Source organism: Strix uralensis, chromosome Z (assembly GCF_047716275.1).
Source record: "Strix uralensis isolate ZFMK-TIS-50842 chromosome Z, bStrUra1, whole genome shotgun sequence".
Lineage (NCBI taxonomy): Eukaryota > Metazoa > Chordata > Aves > Strigiformes > Strigidae > Strix > Strix uralensis.
Window position 1 is genome coordinate 45,215,994 of NC_134012.1, and position 25,577 is coordinate 45,241,570.

General features: G+C 38.8%; 1 protein-coding gene and 1 long non-coding RNA gene across 2 annotated transcripts in view; one reads left to right on the forward strand and one right to left on the reverse strand.

Moving 5' to 3' along the window:
• The window catches only part of RORB (RAR related orphan receptor B), a 134,873-nt gene extending 117,421 nt beyond the window's left edge, over nt 1–17,452 (reverse strand). Inside the window, exon 1 of the mRNA XM_074856085.1 lies at nt 17,036–17,452. Coding sequence (XP_074712186.1) covers nt 17,036–17,042 — 7 coding nt within the window. The 5' untranslated portion in view covers nt 17,043–17,452. The remainder of the gene's footprint in view (nt 1–17,035) is intronic.
• A 178-nt stretch (nt 17,453–17,630) lies between these two features.
• On the forward strand, nt 17,631–24,323 carry LOC141937754 (uncharacterized). Its single transcript, XR_012627056.1, has 3 exons — nt 17,631–17,988; nt 19,100–19,208; nt 23,302–24,323. It is a non-coding gene; the product is annotated as an uncharacterized LOC141937754 (long non-coding RNA).
• The last annotated feature ends 1,254 nt before the right edge of the window (nt 24,324–25,577 follow it).

The following is a 25,577-nucleotide window of genomic DNA, read 5'->3' on the forward strand; positions in this document are numbered from 1 at the left end:
CAGTATGAAGTAGATCATGGCATTTTGTATGGAGCACCAGTTTTGGGTATGAAGAGTTATTAGGATCTTGTTAGAAATGCTCTGAGAAATTGTGAATTAAGTATCCAGCCCAATGGTGCCCTAGAGACCATCTCCACCAACTGGAAACACTGGAAAAGTGGAACAAACCGCAGGAATTATTTAGGACACCTTGAATAACCTGGACACAGCCCAAGAATGAAAAATGGAAACAAATGGAAAAATGGAAACAAAGCATCTGTTTCTTTCCAGAGCATAGCAGTATGCTTTGCATTTGGACAGAACTTGGTGTCAAAGAAAGGCCCTGGACATGTTTATAATCAAACAAAATACTTTCTAAAAAATCTATACAGTAACTGACAAATGAAGGGAAACTACGCATTTGCATGACTTCAACAGAGATCAGAATACCAATTGTAATAAACCTCACTGAGTTGCTGTGGAAAACCTTATAAAATGTACTGCTCTCTCTATGCTCTTACTGCTTCTTTCTTCAGTAAAGTTTCCCCACAGAAGGACTAAATAATAGGTCAGTCCTATTTATTATCAGAATTTGGACAAAAATACTAGTGCAGCAACAGCAAAGCTGATTATCAGTGTAGTTCTGCAAATCAAGTTCTGCATTATATTTGGTAGAAAGATGTATGTTGACAGACTGTGAAAGGATACAACAAGGAAAATATTTTAAAGCATTAATTAAATGGTTAAATTCTACCTTTCCCTTCCACAAATATTATGGGCAAAAATGAAGTACTTACATTTTGGTAAGGCAAGACAGCCAGACATCTACAAAAATGCTTCTTCAATCTCTGTTTTAAACCAATTTAGCAGAATTAAATTAAATTTTAACAAATGATGCCATCCCAAAACCTGGTTTTGACACTTCTGTTTTTCCACCCGTGACTCAACACACCAAGACATAGTCCTCAGAACATTTCCTTCTCCTAGATTTTTTGAGTTCTCAGCTAACCCCTCAACATACCAAATTTTTTTTAAATAGCAAGGTAATGTGTTGACCCTAAAGCTTCTTGTTTAATCTCAGATCTTTTTGCTTAAGAAGTTATATTTCTATGCAGATCCCAAAATGTTTCTGAAAATTTCTCATATGCTTTCTTCTTTGGCAGAAGAGAACATTGGTACAGGATCTTTTTGAGGGATTCCTAATCATACCATAGATTAAAAGCGGATTTTCTGTTGGTTCACGTTCAGCTGTTTTTCTCCTCAACACAGCATAGAGGAGATAAAATCTATTTGGAAAATGAAGGAAACAAACATAACTGCAAACACTAGCTTCCTATCCAAATGACTTTATACAAGAGGAAAACAGAAACAGCTCAATTATTTGTTATAAATATTTTTTCTAAGATACCTAGCCTGAATTTATTACAAAAAATCTTAATGAATGAAGATGTTGCACAGCACAGCTCTTGAGGCCTTTCCTTTTGCTACTGGAGCTGACCAGCTGAAGAAACCACCTATATGTCCAGACCCTTAATTGAAATCTGCTGCTGAGGGAATTATACCATGCTATTGGCTGGTGCTAATAGGACTACTTAGCAACAGCAGCAACAAGTTTCAGTGAGGCAATATGACATAAACTAGCAATGGCCTCTGTGGGCACAAGTTTGTGGAAGTAGGATATTTACTAGCGAGTGCTCTTCAGAGAAGGAACAGGAAGATGGTTGAATTTAGATGATAAATAAAGTATAAATATGACTTCCTTAAAGGTATGCACTTTTAAATGCGTACTTTTGAGATGACTCAAATCAGCTTTCCATATGTTGTTGACAAGCCTATGTTTTATTTATCAAATACTCTTTGAAGGAAATGTTCATGTAAAATATAAACCTGCAGGACAACTGGATCATCCATAAAAGTACCAATAAAAGCTCAAGTTAAATCAACTAATGGGAGATTCATTCAATCTTGTCTCATTTTAATCAAAAATGTATTTCTGCAGCTGTCCATAACTCTAGATGTCAATACCATATTTGCGTGTTGATAACAGAATAGTACATTACTCCAAAGCAAATTTCCCCCGCATCTGTATTTGTTCCATGTTGTATTTTTAAAATAGTGATATTCACAAGACATATCTGTAGTGTGGCAAAGCAAAGCTCTGATGTCAAGACTGTACAGAAATGGGTCCTAGTGAGTAAGATTCATGGGGTTACATAAACACACAATACAATTCCATTATGATGAAAATATACACTTGTAAAACACAGGAAAAAATTATTCAAAAAACATCTTGGTGGCCCTAAATCCAGGGGGCCAAAGATGACCTTTGCAAAATTATGTGCTAGAAGACAGCAAAACCATTCCAAACTCTCCAAAAAAGTCACTTGAACAAAGGAATAAGAAATATCATACATTAAGTTTTGAGACTCCTGAGAATATCTTTGTAATGTTCACAGAACTAGATCCAATATACATTTCTAACAGTATGACTTATTAAAAAAATGCGTTTTCAGAAGCAAAATCAATTTTTGATTTCTGCTTGACTTTAATGGCTTTTTGCTTGTAATTTAAAAGTAACAAAGCCACTGCTGCACTACAACACGCATTATACCATCTTCTCATTATCACAGCTGAATAATGAAACAATGTGCATCTCTAAAGTTCATCCCTCCTTTAGCAGACAGTCCAAGTCAGCATTTCTAGGAGAATTTCTTTTAAAAGATTTACAGAAGCCACCCACAAGTATCAATATTCGCAGTGCAAACTCATACCTTTGTTCTGGTCTCTCTTGCTCACTCTGTCTCTTTTTGAATTTGCTATAAAAGCTAAATTAGGTCTCAGGGGCACTGCACCACTAAACAAAGATCTCTTCTAGCCCATTGTGATGGAAGTAAATGTACTCAGGAGGGAGATGTACTTAAAGGAGAGGCTAAAGTGTCTCCCTCCCCCAATTCTCTCATCTTTAACACAGATTTCTTTATCTCTCTTCACAAAATCACTCACACTCACTCATACACTCGCCCCTCCTCCTTATAGCCTTCTCTCTTTTACAGAAATTTAGCCAGCTGAATTTACTGAACTGGAATAAAAATCTCTTTTGGCATAACTTGCTAAGCTGTTCTAACATCTACATGATTCCTTCTACAGCCTCTTCATGGATATATATATTCAAAATAGCTAAGAGTACTCACTCTTTTCAGCATCAGGACAGCTATTTTAAGAGGATATATCCACAGTCCAATCTGCAGCCTTATTATGACTTAATAACAAGCCAGTTCTGCTCTCCCTGTGCTTTCTTGTCTACTGTTGCTAATAACAAATTTCTAACATTTCCTCAACTTTAGCTTCATTACCACAGGATTTAAAGTTGCATGCATGCTTATAATATGTCTCACTACGAGGGATCACAGCTTTCACAGAGAGGGAAAAGAAAAAAAAAATCCCAAACCAATCAAAACCTGAACTGTACCATATAATTCCTGCTCAGTAATGAAAACAAAAGAATGAAATACTGTAAAAGTTTAAAATATTAAAAATACTGCAAAAACATACAATCAAGAATGTTGTATTCAGCTGACAAGTCTACACCCACATATATATGTATGTTACTTGAAATTTGGCATTATAGATTTAAATGGACACTAGCGATTACCCCTTCCATTGGACATTGAGAAAATCTTGTTCACATATATTTAAAAGAAGAAATCAAGATTCCTGTAAAATAACTTTTCTGCTGACAGACAGAAAAATAGAGAATAATGTTTCAGAACAACTGATTTAATCCTGGTCTCCCTGCAATGCTTAAGAACAACTCTGTCTTTCAGCTCAGCTTTCTATCTCTGAAACCTTAGAAGTCTGGAATATGTCTGAACATGATTGAATATTTTTGACAGAAAGGCCCTAGTAACTAGAAATGTCCTAAGATCATTTATGAGAAGCCCATAACGGAATATAGACTCCCATGTTTGTATGTTAGATTGCAAAGCTTATTGTAACACACGGGGCTCTTTATCTGATATAAAATTGTAATGCTCCTGTCATTCCTGCTGCACCCTTTCTGTATGCCTGGTCGATTCTTCAGAATTTTGATAAAATTTGTGGACTTTGTAAAAGCAGACTCAAATTCAGCATCTAACTGCAAGAAGCAACTTGAGGCATTTTACATTCTTGCTACATAATACTGTGCTTTATTAACATATTTTATTTCAGGACTAAACATCTTCTCCTACTAAGTGAAACAATTTCAAATTAATGATAGACACAGGGACTGTATGCAGATTAAGATGAAGGTTCAACACCAGGTTGATAGTGACTGAGGAAAATAAAAATGTCATGGTACTTGATGGCCTGCATGAAGTAATCTGGTGGTCTCAATACAGGCCTCAATGTACTTTGTTCATAAAAAAGGGAAAACAAAACCCACCACACAGCACTGATTGGCACTCCTGTTGACACTGTCGGCAGCAAGGCCACAGTTATAACGGCCACAGAGGGTCTTTCAAGGTCAGTGTTGAAGCGCAATAGGGAAATGGCATGGGAGAGAGACAGCCTCAGTGCCGTGGGCAGTTCAGCTCCCAGGACCTCTGTTAGGTCTGCACCTAACAAGTTCACACTGGCAAGGACTTTTGCACATCAGTCACCTCACCCATGCAACTTACTCACATGCCAAAAACCCCTTCAGGAACAGGTCCTAAATCTCTGGAACATTATTATCTCTCACATAGGTAGAAACAGTCATGCAGAAGAAGAAAGTGAAAGACATAACTTAAATACACTTTTTTTGCTTTCTTGTACATGAATAGTTGATAAATGTCACTACAGAAAGCATTCATCAATGTGGTAACTATAGATTATTCTGGTATGCATAACTACAAACTCTTCTTCAACCTGCTTTTCTAACGACTCTAATGAACAGTGTGGAAGGATCATATTCCAGGTTCCTCCTTAACACCTATTCAATGGCCTTCTATTGAGTCTGACAGTAAGAGGATACTTGTGACAGAAGCAGCTCACACAATGAAAAACTACAAGAACATGAAATGTACCAAGAAGCAACAAGTAACTGACAACCAGTGGAGGTGGGGATTTAAACTAACATAGCACAAAAAAATCTAAAAGATAATAAGCAACTACAGTAAAACCCAAAACTAATAAACATATATCAGAATGACTGGTTAGCTCTACGAGCAAAATCTGATATCTAAACAGGATTGGAAAATTGCATATTATTTTCTCTTTTCCCTCTCCATTATAAACTACAAAAATAAATAGATATGTAGGTGAGTTTGTATGCTTGGATGTGAATGCATCTCCCATTGGAAATGGATTTTTTTTTAAACTCACATCACAGGAAAATAATGTTATTTATTTTGTAAGGAATTTGTCAACCATTCTATGCATAAATGTATCAAATTATCACCTGTTCCCTCATGAAATATGAAATACATCTGTAGATACATCTAAAATAAGAAACCTTTTCAGTTACCTTCCTGAGCCATAAGTAAAATATTGATGATTTAGTACAGCTTAAAATACAGTAACTGTTGGCTGCTAGATAGTGCTCGGTTGTTTCACATAGAAATAACCTTATTCCTTAAATGAAAAATAATTCCTAAACAATTTATATTATTCTCGACAATAAACTAAAAGTTCATCCTTTGACTTTTTCCCACAGTGAAGCATATGTCAAAACAACTCTTTTGGAGATTATGAAAAATCACAATATGCATTTAATAGCATTTGTCTTCCTGAAATTGTTTCATCCTGCTGCTCATTTCTGCCCCAAAGATAATGTAGGTTAACACTGGGTCAAAATCTGATGCATTCCTAAACATTTCAGTAATAGCATAAAGATTTTCCTCTGAGACACATACCTTCCTCTAGCTCAGCTGATCCCGAGAAAGGATGAAATAGATGTTAACGGATGACAGCTTGGCTCTTTGCCTGTTTTATGCTTAGGACTTACAGAAAACTACAGGAGGGAGGTGGGAAAGCAGAGAATTCATGCAAATGAACCTCCTACGCTACCAGAGTAGTTTTCCGAAAATTCAGATTTCCTTTTTCTTTTTGGTTGTGGAGAGTTCTGCGATTGTTTGGTTCTGTAATAAGCTCTGTGGGGCTGCTGCGGAAGGAAAAGTTAGTCAAGGGTATATACTTAAAAATCACCCCGATCTTGGAGAAATGGAGAGCATCGTAAGAACATTCTTTGTTTTTCTTTATCTTCTGAGCATTGAGAAATGATCTAAAGGCATTATTTCTATCTTACAAAAAAATGTTTTGCTGCAATCAGATAGGACATTCTCTCCTCACTGCTACACATTTCCACTGTCTTCAAAAGCCTATTATATGAATTAGGTGAACTCTACATAACAGATTGTTTGAAAAAAATAAAAAAAAGAGGATACAGGCAAATTCTTTTACCAGGCAAGAGAAAGAGCAGGTGCTGGCAACCAAGCAGTATAGGAAAGCAGAGATTCATCTCCCAAGCACCTCTTCTATCTCCAAGGCTACAGGCATACAAATGTAATAAAGGTACATGACGGAGATGTAGTCAGGCCAAGATTTAACAAACTGTTTATTTCTTCCCTACAGCATATCCCAAACAAAGATAAACCAAAAGGAACAAAAAGGGTGAAAAGAACAAAACATCTTTCTGTAATACACGGGCATGTATGACGCATGGTTTAATGAACCAATTATGCATTTTTTAACAAGTGAATGAAGTTTAGTGTCAAAGACTTTTCTGAGTGTACTGCTTTTTAACAAAAGTGGCTGAAAAAATATACAGAAAGAATAAGGGATGGAAAAATAACAGAAGAGAGAAAAAAACCCTGATTTGATTCAATCCAGAGTTTAAAAAGGTCAGGTTTGGACATAGTTTGCGAAGGACATTTTAATTTTGCAAATTACTAACTTGGCTGAAGAGCAGTGAATGCCAGGCTTGTACAGACAGCTTACATAACTGTATATGTGATGTTCCAACTTGCAGCACTCCTGAGTAGGGGAGCTCTGGATATACATATTGAAAGGAATGAGAGCGGATGTCTAATGTTAGTGTTTAGCTGAATACCAAATAGTTTGAAGACCCATTACAACAAATCTACATGCAACACCAAGTAATAGAAAGTAGCACAATGTACAATACATATTGTACATTCATTCTTTTCCTTATTTCATTCCTTTTTTCTATTATTTCCGCTTCTCTCTTTCTCATTTCTAACAGCATGCCTACTGTAATTAACTCCACCTGCAATGAGTGGACATTGAAAAGTCCAACACTTTGTAGTACAGGACTGTTCATATCAAAAAAACCTTCCATCTCCTCACTCTTTGTTTTTCTATTCCATTATTTTCTTTTACATTTCCAGTTACTTCCATGTCACTCACTCTCTTTCAAAACAGCACCCTTTCTATTTAGTTTGTTGTTTATCCAAATTCACCACCATTTTTTCTCCATGTTTTCTCTTGCACCTGTTTAAACTCCCTGCTGAAAGCATGTATTTCTCTCCTTCAGTTTTATGATGCAGCTGGCACAATCTTTTTCTCCTAAATTCTGCTGAAGCCTGAAAATGACTTGCTGTAAAAGGTCTTATTTAGTGTCCTGTTCTTCATGGCACTCCCACTAGAGTTTGCAGCAACTGCTGATTTAGAACATCTTGGTAAATGGTCTTTTACAAAAATAAATACTGGAATTTTGACAAACTCAAATCAATGATAAATGAAGAAAGCAACATCTACATAGGCACCTGAATTAAGGCAGTGCAAGTTCTCTCTCTTCTTATCTGCTGAACTCAAAGTGACAGCATTTTTTAGCTCTCCCATCTTCTGAAAATCAGTAGACTGTAAACAACCAATGAGCCATATTGTACTATTAGTTTTTACAGTAAAATGTTCCAGCCAAGTCTATAGGGAATTCTGTTTCAAAATTAAAGCTACATCTTGGATTAACCACAGCTCTGCAGACAGATTTTACTCAGTTTATCTAATATACTATAACATACATTTGCTTGAAATACTGACACATATGAAGTTTCTCCAGAAATCTTTGTGTGATAATTGTTGCTTCTCAAAATGTCAGAGTAGATATTGCATGCAAAGTTTTCTGCAATTTATTTCCTTTTTTAAAATAATACATTAATTATATATTAAATTATGGCTGAATTATGGTAGTTACTAAATACTGTTGAAATGTCATCTTTAATATTGCAACAGCTGCCACAACATTGGTAATGCCTTTATTCTCGACCAGTTCAGAATGAGGCATTTACTTTCATAAGCATGTAGAAGCGCTTTGCAAATTGTAGTGGAACATGATGTCGACATTCTTTGAGCTATGGAACAATCTGCAGTTTGAGTTTTTCTCAATGGGTGCTAATCAACCATACTTTGCCTCTATTGACGTTGTTTTAATCTTCCTCCTTATTCCTACTTAATCATTTGCGAGATTAATATAATCTGAATTTTTCAAAACTGGCTATGGCTAAGAGTAAACTAGTATATATTAATAATTGTGATTCCTCAGTAAAGTGCATTCCTTTCAAAGAAATGAAAACTGTTTTATCTATGTGTGGCTGTAGTTTGTACTATTTAGTACTTGTGACTTTAGCTATAAATTTTAAATTATTTAGAATACATAGCTTTTTGAATGAGAAAATTTAGTAAAAGTGTTGCTATTTTTTACTTTTGCTGATATAAACCAACTTTAATATGCAAATCTCCCAGTGTTCTACTTGGCACATCTAATAATGATTACTGGGGCAGTATTGCTTATATACTATCTTATAGTATGATATATATTATAGGTTTCCATACAGTAAAAAAAAAAACAGTTAAGCTGATATTTCTTATATCACATTTCCATTTCTATATGCATTGGTATAGAGAGAATGGCTTGTGTCATTAAAAGAAGTCTGGCTTGCTGCCAGATACTAATAATAATCAGTACTTGTATAATTTTCACAAATGCACTGAAAGAAAACAGTAACAGTTTTAATATAAATTCCTAAAAAATCTGCTCGGTCATCAGTGGAACTTTCTCCAAAAGTTTCTTTTCTTCACAAAGATGAAATCACTGAATGGCGCTGTGCCTTATTAATACATTTCTTCTCTAGTGCCATTACCTCTCTGTGCCACTAGACTGTGCTGCGTTTGTTCATATTTGTGCTCCCACTGCATTTGAATATCTGGCCTCAGTTCCTGTGCATGGTCTCTCCTTTCTTTCAGTTCATTCCAATTAAATACTAAATACAGTTCATTGTACAAATATTGTCCAAAATCCCCCAAACAATATGCACTGAAGTAAGCAATTCTTTTCATAGCCAGTTTGCCGCTTCATTCTTCTTCCAGACAGACAAATATGAAAAGAAACAATAGAGCACCTGTTTCACTACTTAGTCAGGATTCAAAATATAATGTTTACTTTTATTTTTCCATCTTATTTTGAGAAGCAAAATTGGTGCTCCACTGTTGAAGTATACAAGTGATCAAGAAAAAAAATGCACTAGCAGTGTAGTGTTAGATTTTCTAAAAAGCACTCCTGTGACAGGCTCTTAAATCAAAAACTTAAATGGCAGCAGTTTATCATCACCTAGTAAAATCAGGCATATTTTTCAAGAAGGCAACAGAAGACGCCACACATGAATGTCTCTAAACAACATTTTTAATGCACATATTCTCCTTAATTTTGTTAAATTCAGTTTTATACAGTTCAGATATAGTAAATTCACTAATTCTCATTTCCAGTAAATCTTTTGGAAAATGGTTTGCTCTGCAGTTCTTACTCTGCTAGCTAACAGAAACATGCCATCAACTCTGGGACTGGATCTATAGTTTGCAAATACCTTTCAAACAAGTAGAAGCTTTCAATGTGTAATCCACACTAAATAATCTAACCTCCACAAATTATTAAATTGCATAAAGCCTATCACACTTTACCTCCTGTTGTAGTGGGAATGGTAATTTAAGAGTTGCTTATTTATAAACAGCCTTGTCTTCACTTTTTACACTTGAAGTTTATTTTAGGAGAACCATAATTTCATCTGAGACCAACAACAACCTGCTCCAAAATGTAATATGCTACCCTCTTGACAGCTCATTATTTTGACAGTAGACTGAACTGTAACTTAACAACTTCTTTTTTGTCTTCTTTTGATTTAGCTTCTTCCCCCCCATGAACACCTTCACTCAAAAACCCTCATAATACATATTACTTGTAAGAATAAAGACATTTTTAGGCTAAAGGATTGCTTCAGAGAGTGAAAAAATTAAATGCAATGGGAACGCGTGTCTTGTTTGGAAATGTTTCTCTGAAGGATAAAGTCACAGCTACTGTGAGTTGGAGAAGCAGAAATAAGACTCTTAAAAATTTTTTTTGGTATGAAAGGTGTTTGTTGTGTTCAGGAAACCTTCTAAGTGACCATGTATAAATAAAAGGAATCAGTTAACTCTGAGACCACCTCAAGAACATCTGTAAGCAAGCAGAATGATTTAAAGACTGACTTTATTATGATCATCAAAATTACTCTTAAAATTATCCTGCTTTTTTAGCCATGCTAAAATGTTTATTACCCTGTGTAGCATATACATGCCTAAATATATTACAATTGCATGTATTTTCTTAATCTTTACTTAAAGATTGATTTGGCCACTATTTACGAGCAGTAATGCAGCAATCAGCGTTAACAGTCAAAGTAATTTATTGATAATTGGCAGAAGAATAACATTTTTGAATACTTCTCATATGTCAGCATTAGCTGAGAAAACAAGTAGTATATTTACCAACATCTTTTCCCAGAAAATATGAATTTCCAGCCAAGCCAACAGCTATATTTGAGCACCAAAGAGTAGTAGGCAGTTAGGAGTGGAAGGTGTTTTTATTGAAATTTCAGGGCAAGAAGATTTTTTTAACATGGCAAGCTTCCTACCACGTTGATTCCCTGTAATATATTAATATATAAATTCCCATGCCCTTATAATCATTCATGCTTCTTACAATCCCAAGTCACTGGGTTTCAAAGGGACAGAATAAACAGTCTCAAATTCAGTTTGCCTTATTTATGCGAGTAGTCCCATCAAATCTAACTGAACTACTCGCATAAACAAGGCCCATGATAAAGAAAAACTCTTGCAAAATGAGCTTGCCTATCAAGGAAGCATAATTACTTGACGTTTACTCTTTAATGAGTGTGTGGTTTTAAATGTCCATGATCCAGATAAACATATGATTTTTAAAATTTATTGCATTTTTGTGCAGCAATAAAACTGTTGATCTTCTTTAAAAATTGTGTAGAAGCATTGTAATTGACAATTCATCAAAATAATTCATCATTAACAGCACAATAACAACATTTATGTCAAACTAAATTAGCCTATATACTTGTAGCAGAGGCAGAAACAGCTGTCATTCTGTTTGCATAAATTTCCAGCAGAATGTGTCTGGCAAAGTTAAGCGTGAGTGTTTCTGCTTTATAAAAAATAGTTCCAAGACAGCAAAAATACAGAGGGACAAATGTCTCATCAATAGGACCAATGAAGTGAGTAAGTGTTGTTCAGTCAAACATGGACCAGGCCATCACAGCTGTACTGTATTTGCAATCCTGTGCATAAATTAAAGTTTTTAATATGCTCATGAAAGCAATATTAGAAACAAACAGGAAAATGGCACAATCCAAAAGGCACCTTCTGTCTGCCACCCCCAGTGACACTGTGTGATGTCTTATTCTCAAAGCTGCACTACAGACTTTGCCCAGACTGCATACAGAATCGGAAGGAACAACAACATTGAACTTTATAAACACGAAGCACAAAGAACAACATTTTGACATCTATAGTTTGTCTATGAAAGTCATTATGGAAAGCCCCAACTGTGCTAAATGCACAAAGCTGTTAAAATTGCTCTTTAAAGAAACTGATTTTAAATTCAAATGTATCAGGCTTCTTAAAATTTACGCTTTGGTTGAAGTTTATTTAACAGGTTTATTACTAAGCTCAACAGCAAGTGATCTAGGGCAGCATCTTATAAGTGTAAAACAATGTCTAGCCACTAACACACTACTGTTACCTCATGATTGTGTAGCAATGCTCAGAGTTTCTTTTCTTTTTGTTTTCTAATTTCCCTTTTCTCCTATGTAACTATATTATACTATTATATTTAGCCCCATTTACCATAAATGCCGTTATAACACCTGTGATTTCCCTCATTATGAGCTCAATAGATAGGGTCGAGGGTTGAAAGGGCAGCATATGGACTGCTAACACAACCCATTATACTGGTGCACTGGTACAGCTCATTTCTATTCATCTGATGATTAGTTCAATCAATATTTACTCCTGTGCACATCTTTTGTCCTCAGCTACAAAGTATACATTCTTCAATTTCATAGCACAGACCTTGATTTCTGTGAATTCACTGCATTGTTTGAGAGGAAGGAAAATGATTTCTTGGGTAGCTTAGGAATCTTTTCACTCCTTTGATTTTGTTTTCCTGTATCAGGTAACCAGTGTCCATACTATGGCAGATCCTAGTTCCTGGAACTGTTTAATAACACACAGTACTGTTGAAGGTATACTTCATCCATGCATTTCTTAATAGGGACATGTCAATATCATATATAGGGGTACCCATGATAGCACCCTAAAGACTTTCCACAAGTTAACACAAGAACATTTTGAACAGAAATTCTGACTTCCATTTTACTCAGAAGATATATTTTTTTCTCCTTGTTTATTTTCCTCCAATATAGTTTTCAATCACAAAACACAAATTTAGTGATCTCTACCTGCAGTCATGACCATATTGTCAAATGGGTAAATCATACCAAGTTATTGCTTGTCACTGTATTTGTAAAACGCCAATAGTGGATGTTAGACATTTTCCATACCACAAAAGAGAAATTGTTTCCAGCTAAGGCACATGATATTTTTACAGTTTTTACATTAACCGTCATATTATAGGTCACCAGACTTCTATCCATGAAAAACAGAAACAAAAATCTTTTCTGTGGTAAAAATTCCAATGATATTGAAACAGATAGTTTTCTATCGATGAACTTTCATTATGTATTCCCCTCCCACTGCAACATCGTGGCATAATACAACAATTACAGATAAATGCAAGATACCCTTTGGAGCACAAATATGGTGCAATTCAAAGTAAATTATTGCAGAGGTACAAATAGGCTCTCATGCTTCAGGTCTGATTTTTGTTCATTCTAGAGAGATGTCACTCTACATCAACTATACACATCTGCATTTTTAAAATATGTAACACAATAATAGTTTATTACTGAGTGATGATTTTCTAAACATTTACTGACATTTGTTAAAATCTGACCTGCAAAGGCCTAACACCAGAAACTTGTGTTCCATCACATATCAAGGAGTGTCAATGAAATCAAATAACATTATTCAGGTAATTAGTAGCTGATGCACCACGCTGTGATGACAAATAGGTTTTGCTGTGGTGGGGTAGGGTCCTAAGTCTGTCAAAATTGCCTCTCTCTTACCACCTTTGTTTTAAATAGTCAATGTGTTCACTGACATATTTTAGGATATTAATGTTACATATTTCAAATTTAGTCATATTTATTTTTCCTGGAATAACTTAGGAAGTAAGTTTCCTTTGATTTAATGAGCTTATAAAGATTCCCCGCACTTATCTATCAAATTAAGGAGAACTTTCTGTTACCCAGACTATTTGTATGTTACTTAAATAGCACTCTCAGCAAGAGAGGATTTGTTTGACTCACGCTTTCCTAATTGCTTACAAATATTTCAGTGATGCTAAGAAAACAGAGTAACTATGTAACATGTATCATTGCTCAGTCCTGACACCAATAACAGAAAACTATACAGAAAAACTTGCTCATATACCTTGGCTTCAGGGTTCTGTGGAGCTCCTTTTCTTTAAAACATAAAAGATAAAGCTTTTTAGTAAGATTCCCAATTGAAAGGTTAAATATTACTTTTCCAGTAAAAGGGGTACTCTATATGACTGCATTAATGTCACTTTCAAAACTCAAATAATTGTGATCACAAACTTGGGTTCTGTGGGTAGCACATGCCCAAAAATTAAATTACAAGATGAAACAGCATTAAATTTTATTTTCTTTTTAGTTAAACAGCACAAAATTTGAGTGCATGTTCAGTCCTCTTTTTCTAAAAAATATACTTAAGAACACCTTCTGTGTTCTTAACCCCCTCACAGGATGTTGGCAGGAGTCGGACAGGTGGAAGGAAGGAAGAGTGTGATGAACGCTCATTGTAAATGTCATTCTTTTATACTTATGTTTGCCTCTATAAAACATAGGTATAAAAGTCATCAACTTCCAAAACCTCCATTCCCAGTTCAGAGGGAAATACCTAGACCTACCATGACAATGAGAGCACCAAAAGCACAAGTGTGCAGCCTCCTGTACCAGAATATTGTGCCACTATAATAAATCAGCATGTGTACATATCCTGAAATGGATTTAAACCAAGATTTGAAGTACAGGGAATTACTATTTTGGATAGGACACAACCAATGACTGAAGTGTGCCCCAAAGCTAGGTGTGCTTCCAATGGGATGGGATGACCAACAGCCCCTGTGACTGCCCAGTGCTTTGGGATGCAGCAGGCAGCAATACAGGCTGTGTATTTTCAGCAGCTCTTTGGCCTCCATCTCCAATGTGGAGCAAGTAAGCAACCACAGCAACCCCTGCACATCCCAGGCATGCTGGGCTGGGTGCATCAACTGCAGCTTGGAAGGATCACAGCTCAGTTAAGAAAGTTTGGGGGAAGAGCTCACATGTACAAGAGTGAGCTTCTTCCTTCAAACCCAACAGTGAATGTAACATAGTTGAAAACAATTGTACCTTCACAAGAAGGCTTACAGCTGTCTAAAAGCATTAACTTATGGAAGCTCACAATCTGTTAATTGCAATATACATTTATTTCCTTTATTAGGAAAGCCACAAATGCAATGAACAGATGCTCTATTAGCATACAGTGTTCTTGTGGGGGTGTCAAGTGCTGCTCTCATGTTGATGTACACCTGATGTAAAGCATCAGTTTGGTAACCCGAGTTCGGCACATGAGTTTTGCACAAGGATGAAAGTTGTCTGTTGTTTTCTTCTCCTCCCTCCATCCAAGTTCTCCCCCCTCCCCCCCCGCATATTCCCTATTCTGCAAGCCTAAATACAATGCAAATCTAAACCTGCATTCTAGGGGCAGAGCAGCACCTCTCCACGGACGGCAGCTGCCAGCACAGCTTCAGAGCCGGCCGAGGAGCAGGGGCACACCCCGCAAGCGGTGCAGCCAGGTGCGCGCAGAGATCCGCCTCCCCCCCTGCACCTTGTTTAAAAGAAGGGGTCAGAGGAGAAGGACGACATTTCACTCCTGCGCTCCGCGGCGGCACCGCCCCCTGTGGCTCGGGTGGACAAACCGTCCGGGAAAGGGGAGACGGGTCTCCTGCCCAGGGGGCACTGAGGGGAACGTTTCGAAAACAACCCCTCAGCCACCGGTGGGCTCTGCTCGCACTGGAGGCGATGCGGTGCGGGCGGGGCCGGGGGCGGTGGGAGCAACAGCAAAGCTGCAAGAGGGGCCGCTCTGCAGAACTGAGAGTTTTCTGTCCCTTTCCTGTTGCTCTTATGAATGACAAATACTGTTTAGCAAGTTCTTGCCAGATGCCCCAAAGCGAACACCCTGTCTTCTAAGAATGCAGGGGAAAGAGGGTTTTTTTTTTTTTTTCGTTTCTCTGCGTAAATGTCGAAGTTACAATTCTCTTAAAGAAAATTACACACGCGTGATCTGTTAGCGCTGTTAGCTACGGGAGCTGATACCCCACAAGAGGAAATCCTAGCTAAAAGTTGTTTCTAGCGTGTGCGTCCCCATTCATTAAAGCAAACCGGAGACCCAAGAAATCTGCAGGTCATGTCGCTGTCAACCTCAAGCGTGTTCTGCTCACCGTAAGACCTTCTCCTCCGTCCCCATACTCCAGGAAAGACTACTTTTTTCCCCTTTATCACGCCGTGGGTTAAGTCAGGCAACTGGGCTGAAGAACTGGGCGATAAAGAGGAGTGTGGAAGATGGGGAGCAGAGGAGTGTGGAAGATGGGGAGCAGAGGAGTGTGGAAGATGGGGAGCGGTGCCGGGGGCTGGCGGGGGTTGTTCTCGTCCCGGTGCCGGTGCTCGCCTGGCCCGTGGAAGGGGTCCAGCGAAGTCTGGCCCTGGGACACGCGGAAACAACGCGTTCCCACGTGTCCCGCACCCACTCAAGTGTCCGGCGTGCCAGTCACAGTGCGCAGCTCCCCTCCAGTCCCAGCGGCACCCTCAGGACAAGCACCCCGGCAGCTCTCCGTGCCCGGGGGTGTCCCGTCGGTGGGGATGCTCTGTGCTCTCCTGTGGGACTCCCACCGGCTAGGGCAGCAAGCCCTCGGGGAGAATTCTGACTGCCCTCCAAGGTAGGGCTGAGCAAGGGGCGCTGGCTCGGGGGCCGCGGAAGGGAAATGCGGGAACGCGGAGGGGGGTCCCGGGCAGCGCAATCCTTCCCGCCCCATTAGCAATCCCCGGGGAAGGGGGCCGCCCAGGCGACATGCCGCCTCGGGAAACAGGGCGAAGGCAACGAAAAAGTCCCGATAACAACTTTTGGGGCGGGAAGGGGGATCCCCTCCCCGTGCTGGCAGCGACCCGGGACCACGAGGCAGGCGGCTCCCGCGGTACGGGCCACCTGCCGAGGGCAAGCGCGCCCCGTGGGCAGCTGCAGGTGGGGACCTCATGACACAGACACCGCCATCCATTTGCCCCTTCCCTCCCACCCTGCCCGCCGCGGCCCAGGGCAATGCTGGGCATTTTCGTACAGGTACGCCGGGGGCGTCCCCCCACCCTCGGCCGCGGAGGGCTCTTCGGGCTGGGCCCCGGCACCCCGCGGGTGCGGGAACACGCCTCGAACAGCCACGCCGACGGGCGGGCACGACCCGTCAACTTTCTCCCCCGGCCCCCTCTGCCCCGGCACGAAACCTCCTCCCCGGTCCCTTCCCCAGCAGTCTTCCCAGAAAAGAGCCGCCCCCCGGCCCGCTTACCTCGCATGGTGTTGGCTCCCCGCTCCGCGCAGTCATGAAGCTGGGAGCCCGAGAACCGCACCACAAAAATCCTGTCTCAGCACCCGCGGAGCCGGCAGCCGCCGCAGCAGCTCTGCTCCGCCGGGAACACCATACCTCCGAGGCGGCTCCGCGGGCTGCCCGCCGCCGGGCGCTCTCCTCCCTAGCGGCCGCTTCGCCCGCCGCGGAGCCCCTGCGGGGGTCGCCCGGGCCGCGGAGCGGCGACGGGTAGCTAGCGGCAAAGCAGGAGAGGAGGGGAAGGAGAGGAGTTACGTTAGGAAAAACACGCAGAGGAAGAAGAGGGGGGCAGGTTACGTGGACGGCAGAGCATGTGCGCCTTCACATGACACCGGCGCCCCTCAGCAGCTCCCCGGTGCGGATTTCCACTGCGCAGCCACAGGGACGCACTAAGCGGGAGTGAGACCCGACGAGAACGCGGCAAAGCGGCTTATAGCGGGGGGTGGGCGGGGCCACCGGCACGGCCCCGCCCGCTGTCTGCGCCTCCGCCAATCGCCGCCCGCCCGCTCGGCACCGCGGCCGCGGGCGGCACCGCGCCGCCGCCGCCAGCCCCGGCCCCGGCCGCGCAGGGGGCGCGCGGCTCCGCAGGGTTCCGCGGGGCTCTGCTCTGCTCTGCGCCGCCCCGCCCCGCCCCGCCCCGCCCGTTCTCGGCAACTTTTGCTCCTCTGGGGAGCGCCCGCCTGCCGGCGGGCCCGGTCCGGCCGCCGGGGCCGGGCGTGGCGGGGCGGAAACGAGCGGTGCCTGCGGAGCCCTGGAGCTGGCGGAGGGAGGGAGAGGGCGTAGGCACCCCCCTCGTGCGCCTCGCTGCTTTCTTTTGGGGGGCAGGGAGTGTCTCTGGGGAGGAAGATTAAAGCGCTCACCCCGCTGAGATGTCACCGGGGAGCTGCATTTTCCGACAAGAATGGGAAAGTTTGGTGGTGAGTCATCGTCTAATTAAAAAGCGAATCCGGACGTCGAAATCAGTTTGTTTTCCCTGTATACGACTAAGCAGGCGGTTCTGCAGAAGCAGGTTTGTTCCGCGGGCAGCAGGATTTTTCCTGACTTGTAGCTCCCCCTCTGAATTAACCGATGTTTTTTGCCCATGGGAAAGAAACAAACAAAAAAAAAAGTGACTGCGGAATCTTCGCGATGTTGTTTTGTTTTGTTTTTCTTTGTTTGTTTGTTTTTGCTTTGGTTTGCTTTTTTTTCTGTACGGTAAATCATGGAACGCAACGACAATGCATCTCAGTAGGTCCTCTTAGAGACAAGTCCCTGGTACTAGGGATCAGAGTTCCTAACTCCAAGCCTAAAACGAAAAAGGAAAACACTGATTTAACTGAAGTATATCCATCCAAATTATTCATATCGACCTCAAAAATCAAAATGGGATATATCTCGAAGAGAGATACTTTTAAGTTAAATATGGACCTGACAAAGTAGATTTATTCTTTTCTACATGAATTATCAGATGAAGTTCTGTTGGGTCTGTTATGCAAGAGATCATACCTATGATCTCTTTTGCTCTGAAAAAGTTAAGAATCAATATAAGAAAGAGTCACAATGAAGTTTCCACTCCCAGTGGAAACTGGCAGAGCTTTACTCCTGGGAGCAAGCTGACAGGTTTACAGGAAGCAGTTCTTGTGGTTAGCCTCTTTCAAAACACCTGTTTAAACTGAAACGGAGAAAGAGATGAAGAATCAGCTCTGCCAATACTGAAAATATTTCGATTTACCTGATCATGGTGAACTTTATATGCATTCACTGTGGTGAAGACAGAGTCAGTTAAAAATAAAAAGTTCATGCTGAATTTCCAAGATATTAGTTGGTTTTCATATTCTTGAGCAGTGCATTTATGCAATTTATATACTGCATGCAAAGTTGTAAATACTCATTAAGGGCATTTTCTTAGGATCCCATTCACAAACTTAGCTATTGCTTATTTTTTACTCCACTTATATCAGCATATCTTAAAATATAATTTACATGCTATCTGACTTTTCACTTCAGAAGACCAGGAATTTACAGTGGCATATTTTCTTTATAATTGAGATTTCAGCAGATGTGGTGGGCAGCAGACAACAGTCTTTGTGATTCTTCCTTGTGGATTTTCCCATCAGCCATCTCTTCAACCTGTTCATCATGCTCAGAAGTTTCTGAGGTAATTGCAATAAAACAACTCTCACACATCAATTTGCAAAACAAGTTAGAAAGCATGGGTTCTTCATCTCATTTTTCTAATGGGTATAATTTACCTAATATCTAATTTGGAATTTGGGTGAAGGATGAATTAGCTCCTGGCTAGTGCTTGTGGCTTTAGAACAGCAACTGGAAGAAAGAGGAGAGATTCCATCTACTTTGTACTTGGTGTATTACAGCCAAGACACTTTTTTTTTTTTTTTTTAACCTGGATGTCCACCTAGCAGCAGGAGCAGAAGCTAGGTGAATTTGAAGAGGAGGCAATGATTCTTTTTTTCATATTCTGAGTCTTGTTCTTGTCTATGCCAATACGATTTTTAGATTTAAATTGTTGTAAAGCTGCATCTTAACACTAGTCAAAGCTTTCATAGGTAAATAACAAGCTGTCTACTGCTAAGCAGTGCATTCAGAATACCTTACACTGTTGCACTAAGTACTGGTGAACATTTATTTGGAATTTATATGGTGCTTTTGACAATGGAGAAGAAACTGAAATGCCACTATTCTCTCTTTAATTTGATTTTGATTTTGTTTAGAAACTTTTTTTTCTTGTCTAAAAACCCCAGGTAATTTGGGCCCTGGATTTCATTTACTTGTCTCTCTATTGTATGGAGTGGCAATTTTTATTAATCTATTTTCAAAAGTTATTGTAGACTTTTTATTTATTCATCCATCTTGGTCCAATATAGTCTATGCATAGTGATGTCTGAGCTAACTTCTTCACTAACTGGAAGAAGTTGTTAAATTTGCATCCTAAGTATTGTTCTAATACTTAGGATGCAATATTGTCTGCTAAGCACTAGTAATGGTGACAATAAAATGATACATATAATAAACATATGTGGACTCCAGTGAGCACCAGGCAAATTATAAATACTTTATTCCAAAATGTATGGCTGCTTGAAACTGTTATATGTTGAAGCAGGTAAAAAACACACAGGAAAGCCACATGATCTGAGGTCATACAGGAATTCATAGTATATTTAAAAACTGAACACATCTTTAGTAGTTAAATAAACTGAGTGGTACAATTCAGCCCACTATTCTTGCAAGATGGCAGTTATCCTAGGTTTCAAAGAGCCTTTAATGGGATTTTTCATTTCAGATGAGTGCTTCAGAGGAAAAGTTTAGAAAAAGTTAGGCAAAAGAGTTAAAATACAATCAATAAGTTGTTTTACTTCAAAATGTAAACAAATATAGAAAAAAAATCATTGTTAATATATTTTCACTACAAACAACAATGAAAAAATGTCTTTCAGAGTACTCATTTGCATTAGCACCTTTCCCAAGGCTCTTTGGATGACAAATATTCTAAGACAATATTTAAGGCTACATAGTTTTATCATTTTAATAATTTGCAATATACTCATTAGAGCTGTAGCAAGTTATGCCTAATTTAGTTGCTTCATTAAAAATTACTGAATAGAAAAAACAGTCAAAACAAACTGTGTCTGCAGGCCTCATTTCATTCCTCTGGATATCAATGGCTAATTTGTGTTGGCATGAAAGGAAGCCAGATGCATCCTATAGCCAAATTTATTCCTTAGATTCAATAGGAGCAAGGTTGGTCACAGTTTTCTTCATCTTCCCTGTCTCCAGCAGATATGGTCTCATTGTGAGACATTCCTAACTTTATGTAAGTCATGAGAAAGACTTTCTAATTTTTCATTTTATGACTTCTGCACAGAATTATTGACAGACTCAGGAATCTGAACTTCTCCCATAGATTCTTCACTTAGGTTCACTTTCTAAATTCTTTCCCATTTTTTTATGCCTGCAATCTGAAAGCATGCACATACACTATACTGTGTTTATATCCTATAAAGCCTTGTAACTATGATGAAATTTCAAACTGTTTCGACTGGATATTATTTAATTCACATACTGTGTATTTTTTTCCAAACTAATAAAATTGTTTTAAAAGTAGCCCTAGAAAATTGTGACACAATCAGAAACAATATTCAGTAATTGAAAATCTTTAATTATGCCAATTTAGTTTTAGAAGCCAAGAATGTAATGCATTATGCATGACAGGATAACCACAAACTCGAAAAAATCAAAATGAAAAACCATACCTGATTATTTCCTCTGTCTTGTGAGATGAAAAGCAATCTCTAACCACAAAGAATGAATTTTAACTCCTGTAAATACTTTATGGCATTTTACAACTAATGTTTTCCATAATACTGCAAATTTATTATAAAATTTACATTGTTGATATATTTAAAGTTTTTTTCTTACAAATGCTTTGGGTTTTTAAGTGTTACTGAAGCCTCATTTCATTCCATATATTCTTCCCTGCCCTGATGGCAGAAGTTGTATAGTGAATTAGCCCTGCTTTAGTTACAGTGTCAATCACTGGATCAGTGTAAAAATGTCTCACTTAAATACATCTTTGAACAAGAATGGATACTAGGTGAGAATCCTCACACCAACACCACCCCCTCACCCACCTCTCCCAACCTTTACCTAAAATGGTCAGCAACTGAAAAGACTGGCTGTAAGGATATAATTGCTGGTCAGAGTTGCATTAACCCTAGAACACCACAAACCTTAAAATGATAGTTTGTGTTGTAAAACTCAGAGAAGAAACTAAGTTTGACAGTAGTACCCATGGCCAAATAACCTGATGTTTGCTCTGGAGAAACTGCAGCATATTGAAATGTTGATGAAGTGAGGATGCAGCAGTTAAAGACTGTCCTTCTGCAGAAAAAGCTGCTGAGAGGCAATGACATTTGCATCCACATTCTCCTTCCTTGGCAGGGCCAGGCATTCCTAAACTGTTTTGAGGCAACCCAAGAGCAAGAATGGACTTCAGTGAAGGGGACAGAAAGATGAGAGTTGTCACGAATATAGGGGCAAAATAAAATGCTCTAGGAAGAGGTAGAAGGCAGAAGACCTACCTACAGATCAGTGCTTCAAATCATCCTACTAACACCCTCTGAGGCACCAGGCACTATAGGTTGGGAACAAGATGATTCTTCAAATGTGAATTGCTCTCATGCAGTCATTTAAAAAGTGAGGTTACAACCAGAGGTTTTCCACTGTAAATGGATGCTGACCTTCCAGCTAAATATTGTTTTTATCTCATGGAAGCAGTCGATTTTTTAAATTTGTAATGTTGTTTCACTGGAATAAAGCAAAACTCAGAAAATAAATATTATATTTATCAGGAAATTAATTAATTTTCTGGTGAAATCCCAGTTTTCCTATTCATATTTGTGCACTACATGCACAAATGTTTTCCATTTTTAAATCAAAGGTCAACAAGTTTATTTTAAAATACTATTTTTTTTCATTGTATGCAAAAAAGATTATTATTTCTGAGCTAGTGTTTATTTAGAAATTGCAGCTTTTAATTCAGTCCATTTTGATGAACTAGCTATTTACATAATTTTTTTAAATCAATCCTGCACTATGGGAAGGATAAAAAAAGCACCTACATATCAGTAATCCTCTTCTGAAAAAGGTAAAATTAAGGGAAGCATTAACACTGTTTTCATTTCAACACAGGTTATGACTGAAAATGGAATCTGGGATACAAAGAATAACAACAATATGAAACATAAAAATTTTGAAAAATTTAGAGGGTCTAACATCCTGGACTTCACAAGAAGGATGAAACACACTGACAGGGGATAATCTATAACCTTTGCTTGAGCATTCAGTAATTTATTATTATGTTACAATAAATTCGTACCTGCAAAACAATGACAGGCTTGAGATAAAAAGTTTGTTTGGACTTACCATTTTAAAGTGGCTGTATTATGTGGTTTTGAACTGAAAAAAGACATATTTCTTTCAAATTTTCACTGAACTGAGAAACATTTAGGTGTCAATATTTTGCCTTTCTTGTGGATTTTGAGGTATTCATATCTGGGATTCTGTTTTAGACTAACCTCCCATGCACATTGAGTCTACGTCTACGCTCCTCAGCTTTAGCTGTAGCTCATAGCAACAGCTACAGTTAAGGATGCTTAAGGGCTTCTATTCTGAAGTGTCTTTTTAGTTCCTTCCAACTTTTTTTACATTTGTTCTCTCTTTCTTTCTTTCAGGACCAAAGGTATTTATAGAATGGCCTGATGCAGAAAGAGTATTTTCCTTCATGGAATATGCACCTACTACATGACAATATTCCAGGGCTATATACAAAATTAGTCTTTTTAATTTTTTTTCTGTGTTTGTAAAGTATTACTAAAAAAATCACTAAAAAACCCCTAGTGAACAAGTGCAACCTATTCACATTGCATATACTGCAAATACTCTGAGAAGTGTGTACAGTTGGTTACCTCTTATTTTGATGGTGAAAATTAAAATTGCTTTCAGCATAATTAGCCTTAAATTGATGTCCCAAAATACACTTATTTTCAGATGGAAAAAATATGCTTAAACACTGTCCAAACAGTAAGGCCAGGGATATTCAAAGTGCCCATTGTTGGCCTAGTTTTCGAAGCGGATGAGAATAGAATCAGTCTTTTGAAAATAAACATAGTAAAAAGGAGATTTTTTTAATGTTAGATATTTAAAGAGAATAAAAGAGCCTACAGATTGCTTACCCCTATTTTTGGCATGATCCACTTACAGGCCAATGCAAAGCAAACAAGATAGTTACGTCAGATAACAAAAACAGGCTCCAAAAGTAGAAGTGACTATCCATGCTCCCCTTTCATTAAAAAAAGCTCCTTCTCATATAAAGCTATTAGTGTCACTTTAATTCATGCAGTTAATTTTTCTTTCCAGTTCAGAGGCCAATCCCAAGAGGAGAAAAATGTCCTCAGCTCAACCCCTTATATGTGGCAGGCAGATTTAGCAGGTCTTGATCTCAAAGTACTAATGCAAATGCTTAAGATTAAATATGTGGTTATGTGGTTTTCTGAATTAGAAGCTGTGTCAGGTTGCTTATTTAGCTACAATTCGGATATTGAGAAAATCTTCCCATGTTGGCTAATATGGAAAGTGGCATTGTTTTGAATGTTCCTTTTGTTTTATACATTGTGGGTAAGTTACATAGGAAATATAAATATTTGTATGAGAGACATAAATTAGCTAATAAACATTTCCTGCTTTAGTTCCAAAACTTTTTTCTTTATATTCGTTGTGATAACATATGACTGTGACTGACTAACTTCTACATACAGTGATATAAAAATGCTGAAAAACTCGTGAGTAGATGTGCAAAGAAAAGTTCTCATAAGGTATACTTGAAACTAATAAATGCTGGTATAAAATCAAGTTCTTGGCATGTATACCACCCCATGCTAATGTTGCTGTGTGTCACTCTAGCATAAAAGCAGGCAATGCTCAAGTGTTTCAAGTACTAAATATCTTGGTACCTCCAGTATAGCTGGCTCATGGGTGGATAAATGCACAGATTGAATACAAATAAGCAAGGTGAATGAACTAATATTCCGTTAAATCTCAGATTTCCAGGATGACCAGTTGCACCTGACAAACTGCAAATGTTCTCCGCTGGTATCTCCGGCTTAAATCCTAAGAATAGGAAAATTTAAAGCCCAGTAGGACACAGTGTAGCATAAAGATGCCAGAGCTACCTTTAAATGAATTATTTTGGGTACTGGCAACAGTCAAGCTGTGATAGCAGAGAGCTAACTCTGCGTAAGAAGTTTGTTCTGCTGCATGGGCAAGTTTAACAGCCTGTCCTGCACTCCATTCTATTATTGTGAGATGGCTGCAACACAGTATTTTGCATAACACCTCTCATGCAAAATGTATCCAACAGAGTTGGAGACACGTGTCAAAAAGCAGTTAGATAGGCTAGAGCTACACTGCACTATAATATGCACAAATTATGCTAACAATTTTTGCCTATTTATGATACCAATTTGCCCTTACTCAAAACTTTCCCGGGTGAACTGTGGTCAGTCTTGAGATGCATCCTTTCTTTCTGCAGAAAGAAAACATTCACATGACATGAAAGAAATGAGTTATTTCTAAAGGAAGGCTACTTTACTATTTATAATGGGAAATGTGTGCAAATGAAAAATAAGTCTCCAAACACCTACAATTATTGCAAGACTCTCAAATGAAATGACAACTTCAGGACTGCTGCTGCTAAAAAAGAAAAAAAAAAAAAACAAAAACAACAAAAATACTGCAAGTGTCTCTCTTTTTGCTTTTAATGCCAGCCACAAAGAACAAGATGCCAGTTCTCCAGGCCCATGGTGGGTTGCCAGTGCATTGCAGGGAGATAGCTTATGTGTCAAAACACATTAACTTTTTTGGCAAGTGAGCAAGGAATGACTGTCCAAAGAGGTATTAAGTCCAGTGACAGGAGTATGAAAACACAATAGTAAAGTAATTTCAACTAACA